This window comes from Eptesicus fuscus, chromosome 5 (genome assembly GCF_027574615.1).
Source record: "Eptesicus fuscus isolate TK198812 chromosome 5, DD_ASM_mEF_20220401, whole genome shotgun sequence".
Classification (NCBI taxonomy): Eukaryota; Metazoa; Chordata; class Mammalia; order Chiroptera; family Vespertilionidae; genus Eptesicus; species Eptesicus fuscus.
Window position 1 is genome coordinate 105,955,582 of NC_072477.1, and position 4,818 is coordinate 105,960,399.

A 4,818-nucleotide genomic window follows, 5' to 3' on the forward strand; every position below is an offset into this window, starting at 1 on the left:
TACCTTTACCACCATCAGGAATACCCTTCCTTCTGCACACTGTCTCTGCTTGTCCTCCTGATTCCTCCCCCAGGAAAACTCACCTCTCCCCCTTTCCCAACCAGACTGACCCCTCCATCCTCTATCCCCACCCATGTTCCCTTCTCCCCTCCAAGGCACTGAGCACTGAGCACTGTCAGGATTCAGAATCACGCAGTTCTGGACCTAGAGGAAACTTGAACATCCTCCAGGTCTTCCCCCCACCCTCACTGCACAAAACGCAGCCCCAAGGCCCAGAGGTGGGCGGAAGCTGCACAAGATCACACAGCACATTAGTGGCAGCGTTAGGACTCAGCTCTCTGGAACCTCTGCCCACGGCTTCTTGAGAACATGTGGCCTCCCCTGATGAGCCAGAACAGAACTTCTCCCAGACGCTGACTTGTCATGCCTCCCAGTACTCCCACCCCTCATCCAGGGCAGGGCCCAAAGGAAGCAGTCATGAACATTTACAAAATGAAGAAATAAAAAAATAAAAATATTTATCTAACACTTTCTGTGTGCTAAACACAGCAGGCATCAGTTCTGCTACTCAAAACCTTGGTGAGTTGCTCGTTTTGGTATAGAAAATACCTTCTGTGGGGAGGAGTGAGTGAGAACACCCGGAGGGCCCTCAGTTGTGAATGTCAATGACCAGCGGGCACAGGTAGGGTGAGTGTTTGACACCCATGGTGAAGGAAGGTGTGCGGGGTTTGTGCACTGTGACCAGCTGAACATCATGGGACCCCGGTCCAGGCTGAGGGGTGTGGTCCATGGGGTAGGCAAAGCGCTTGGCCATGCTGTAGATGGGGCTGCGGTTCTGGTAGACAGATGGCTCAGGGCGGGTGTGCATGGCTGGCCCAGGACCTCCCGCCACGTTCTTCTTGTAGAACCGGTTGTCTGCGGAGGCCAAACTATAGCAAGGAGCAGCTCGGTTGATGGGGATGTCGGGCCCCAGCAAGAGTGGCAGTTGGTAGTGGTTGGGGGCCGGGTTGGGCTCCATTACTCTGTATGGGCACCGCTGGCCGAAAGTGTACTGCGGAGCCCTGCGTTCTCCAGGAGGGTGGGTCTTCTCCCAGCAGTAGTGGCAGGAGGCTGGGGTGGAGCTCAGGCCTGAAAGTGGGCAAAGGTGGGGAACTGAGGCGTTGATTAGCCTGATGTGACTTCACTAGAGCCACCTTAGCTTTGGACAGGGAGACATGCAACCCTACACGGAGCTATGGGCAGGTGAGGGACTTAGGCCATCCTGACATTAGAATGTGACACTATTGTCATAATATAAAAACCACGCCCTAGTCGGTTGCTTAGTGGTTAGAGCATTGATTGAAGGGTCTCAGGTTCGATTCTGGTTAAGGGCACGTATTCGGTTACAGGCTTGATCCCCAGCCTAGTCAGGGTGCATGCGGGAGGCAACCAACAATGTGTCTCTCTCATATCGATGTTTCTCTCTCTGTGTCTCTTCCCCTCCCTTCGAATCTCTCTAAAAATCAACGGGGGAAAAAAATTCTTGAGTGAGGATTAACAAAAAGAAAAAAACACAAGTGTCATCAGTATGTCACCTTGAGCTGTCAGCATTCTGACATTGTCCCCATGGCAACACCAAGAAAACATCCTGAAATCACTGCAGTCCATGAGCTCATTAGCATAGCGATATTGCTGCCCCTCTATGAGCCCCACTTATATCATAACAATCACCCCTGACACATATGCATAACATTGGCCTCAATACGTAAGTACTGTGACACAGACATGGTGACATCAGCGTCTTGATGTGACATTGCAGGGAGATGCCAGCATCCACAGACACACCTGGAGAGGGGAGTCATGATCCTCTGCCCCCGCTCAGGTCCTAAGGGTAGACCTCCATTCTTCAACCTCCCAACCCCAACCCCCATCCCATCTTACACAGGTTAGAGATGCGTCCCTCCATGGAGATCTGCGGGCAGCTGGACAGTCCAACCCGAGTTATTTTAGGGTTCAATAAATAGCAAGGCCCAGGGTTGCATATGTCCATTATCCCTGCAAGGCAGACACAGAGCTCAGTCAGTCCCAGAGTCTGTCCCCAGGTGAGACCCTCCTCCCCAAGAAAGGAGCGAAGGGTTCCTTCTCAATTCCTCAGGCTCTTGGGTGTTTTGGGAACCCTGAGAATTCGACTCATCTGTAAAATGGGGCTTTTAACATTCTCAAGAACTTGTCCAGAGGGACAGCTGCATAGCAGCTTAGTCCACTGGCCAGTGATTGGTGCCAAGGGGTCATAATAGGCACGGTGGCTATTGTTAGTTTTAAAAAGGGGCTCAAAATAAATAAGCTTATGAACAAAATAGGTCCATAGGCATGGATGCATGGAACAGACTTGAGAGACCTTAGAGAGGGGGAGGGAGGGGGAAAGGGAAGAAATTAACTAAAGGACATATATGCATAGCCCATGGACACAGACTATAGTGTCGTGAAGGCCTGGGGAGGGATGAGGACTGGGTGCAGGGCGGAAAGGGAGGGATGGGGAACACTGTAAACAATAAAAAAGGGGGCCCCGCTTCAGTCATGGGGGTGCCCTGCTGACAAGAGCTGGAACTGCTGGCCAAGGAAGGGGTCTGGCAGGCAACCTAGATCTCAGACCCCCAGATACATACTTCTGCCCAAGGCCAGCAGTTCCAGCTCTTTTGTGATCCAATGCTCCTACCCTTACAAGGGGTTCCAAGCCACCTGGAAAGCCTTGGGGGCCACCATTCTCACCACTTTCCCCCAGTCTCCAGCTATTCCTGCCCAGCTGCTGTGGCAAGTGAATCCATAAAAGCCAGACAGAAAGGAGACTCTGCTCTGCCAGCTGGACAGTGACAACATCCCTCTAAAGCTCCCACAGGAGGTCCAGTTGGAAGATGCCCACAGAGTTGCCTTCAGAGGGGTGGGTCACTCGGGCATCACTGCTGACATCCATCTGGACCTAGCAGATAACCTTGGTGTCCAGTTCGGGGCAGGCCTGCATTCCCAGGGACCTGTGGCTACAGATAATGGCTCCTTTCCTCTCATTGCCACCCCCAAACATCTAACAATAACCCTACACCCAAGGTGTGGGGGACACTCACGCTTTTCTGAGTGCTTAGTGTGCAGAGTGCAGGCTGGCTCCTGGAACATGGAGCTGTCGTGGCCTAGGTAGCCTGTGCAGGATGGCCGCAAGTACTTGGCAGGCCCCGGACCTACGAGAGCAGACAGAGCAATGCTCACTCTGGGCCACCAGATCAGAGGCAGGAAGCCCCAAGTACCGAGCTCCATGAGAACATCAGGGTCTTTGCTCCCACTGATGTCCCACTACCTCAGATCCGCCCATCGAGCTGCTTCCTTGCCTGAAAGGCAGTGTTCCAAGGTGAAGTGTAATTTCCTTGGCTAGGCAATGCATAATAAGAAAGGAATAGTTACAATTAACTTATTCTGTGCCAAGTAGTACACTAAGCATATTATATGAATCATTTCAGTTAAGCCTCCCAACAACTCTGTAAGATAGATACTATCATCTTTCCCATTTTACAGATGAGAAAACTGAGGCTTAAAAATATCAATTTGCCCAAAGTCACACAAGCTGGTAATGTGAAAATTCTGAGACAACCAGCCAACTGAGCTCAAACATTTAACCATGCACTAAACCACCTCCCAAACAGAGCAATAATCAGTCATTAACAATGTAGTAAAAATTAATGTTTCTGCTTTCATTTGAGATTAAGATTCAAGGGAAGGCGGGGGGGTGGAGCTAAAGCTGGGTTAAAGGCTCCAATAAATCCATAGCCTTTTATTAAAGCTGGCTTCACTCCATGCCACATCCTCCCTTCCTTTCCTACCTCCTCCCTGAAAATTCCCAGCAGTTTAATCACTGCCTGCAAAGTTCAGCTTGGAGGCACACATCTTCTGTGGACGTCAAAGAAAGTCTGCAAGAGACAAGGCAGCCCAGCAGAGAAAGCCATGGGCCCAAGCTCAGGGCAGGGTCAGGGGGGTTCTGCTCTCACCTTTGATCATCGCCATGATCACAGGGGTCTGCTTCACCTCTTGCCATGAGGGCACCTGCTCCTTCTTCTCTGGGCGCTGCCCATAGAATACAGAGTTCCTGGACCCCTTGGGCAGTTTCATGGCTGGAACCAAGGAAGGGACAATAGCAGCTACAGAGACATCTAAGTGGCAGGAAAGGAGCTAGGCTGGTGTGGGGCTTATTTCAGGTTCCCCTGCCCAAGCTCCTGCGTCCACTCTTCCCCACTCCAGAGGTGTGGTGGGGGCTGAGAAGGAAGACAGTACTCCAGCTTGAGCAGCTGAGACAGTCTAGGGTGCAGCAAGCCACAGGGCCCAGGAGACAGGACCTGGAGATGACATCACTGCAGAACCTAGACTGTGAAGCACGGTGTTTATTTCTGTCCGTTGCCATGGTGCCTGAACTGTGGCATAGAAATTCTATGCTAGCAGCTCAGTCGTAGAACCCTGAGAATTCGACCCAACCTGAAGGGTCCCCAGGACACTGGGTCAGGGAAGGAAAACAGAGAAGTGGAGTGACAGAGCCAGATCTTCCCTCCTAGTGGGTGCCCTAGGGGTGGGAAAAGGAATAGAAAGACTAGGTAGGTCATGGGTCAAGGGTTCCTGGAGCCTGCATAGCCCCCTAGGGTGGCCCTTTACCTCCTGCCTCTCCTACCTATCCCCCAAGGTTCCCACCTAGGCCCTCCCTTCTACCAAAGTCTGTTTTTCCTTGGGAAAGGATCAAGGCAATTATTTCACACTAAGGTCCAATAGCTTCCCAGATTTTATCCCAAGGCCAGTATCTGTAGAAAT

At 51.6% G+C, this 4,818-nt stretch overlaps 1 protein-coding gene across 1 annotated transcript; it reads right to left on the bottom strand.

The window, feature by feature from the left end:
- Positions 1–493: 493 nt before the first annotated feature.
- Positions 494–4,306, bottom strand: ODF3L1 (outer dense fiber of sperm tails 3 like 1). Its single transcript, XM_008157045.3, has 4 exons — positions 4,011–4,306; positions 3,099–3,209; positions 1,921–2,034; positions 494–1,128 (listed from the first exon to the last, which is right to left on the bottom strand). Exons 1-4 carry the CDS (start codon positions 4,129–4,131, stop codon positions 650–652), a joined length of 825 nt encoding a protein of 274 aa, XP_008155267.2. The 5' UTR covers positions 4,132–4,306; the 3' UTR covers positions 494–649.
- Positions 4,307–4,818: the final 512 nt, after the last annotated feature.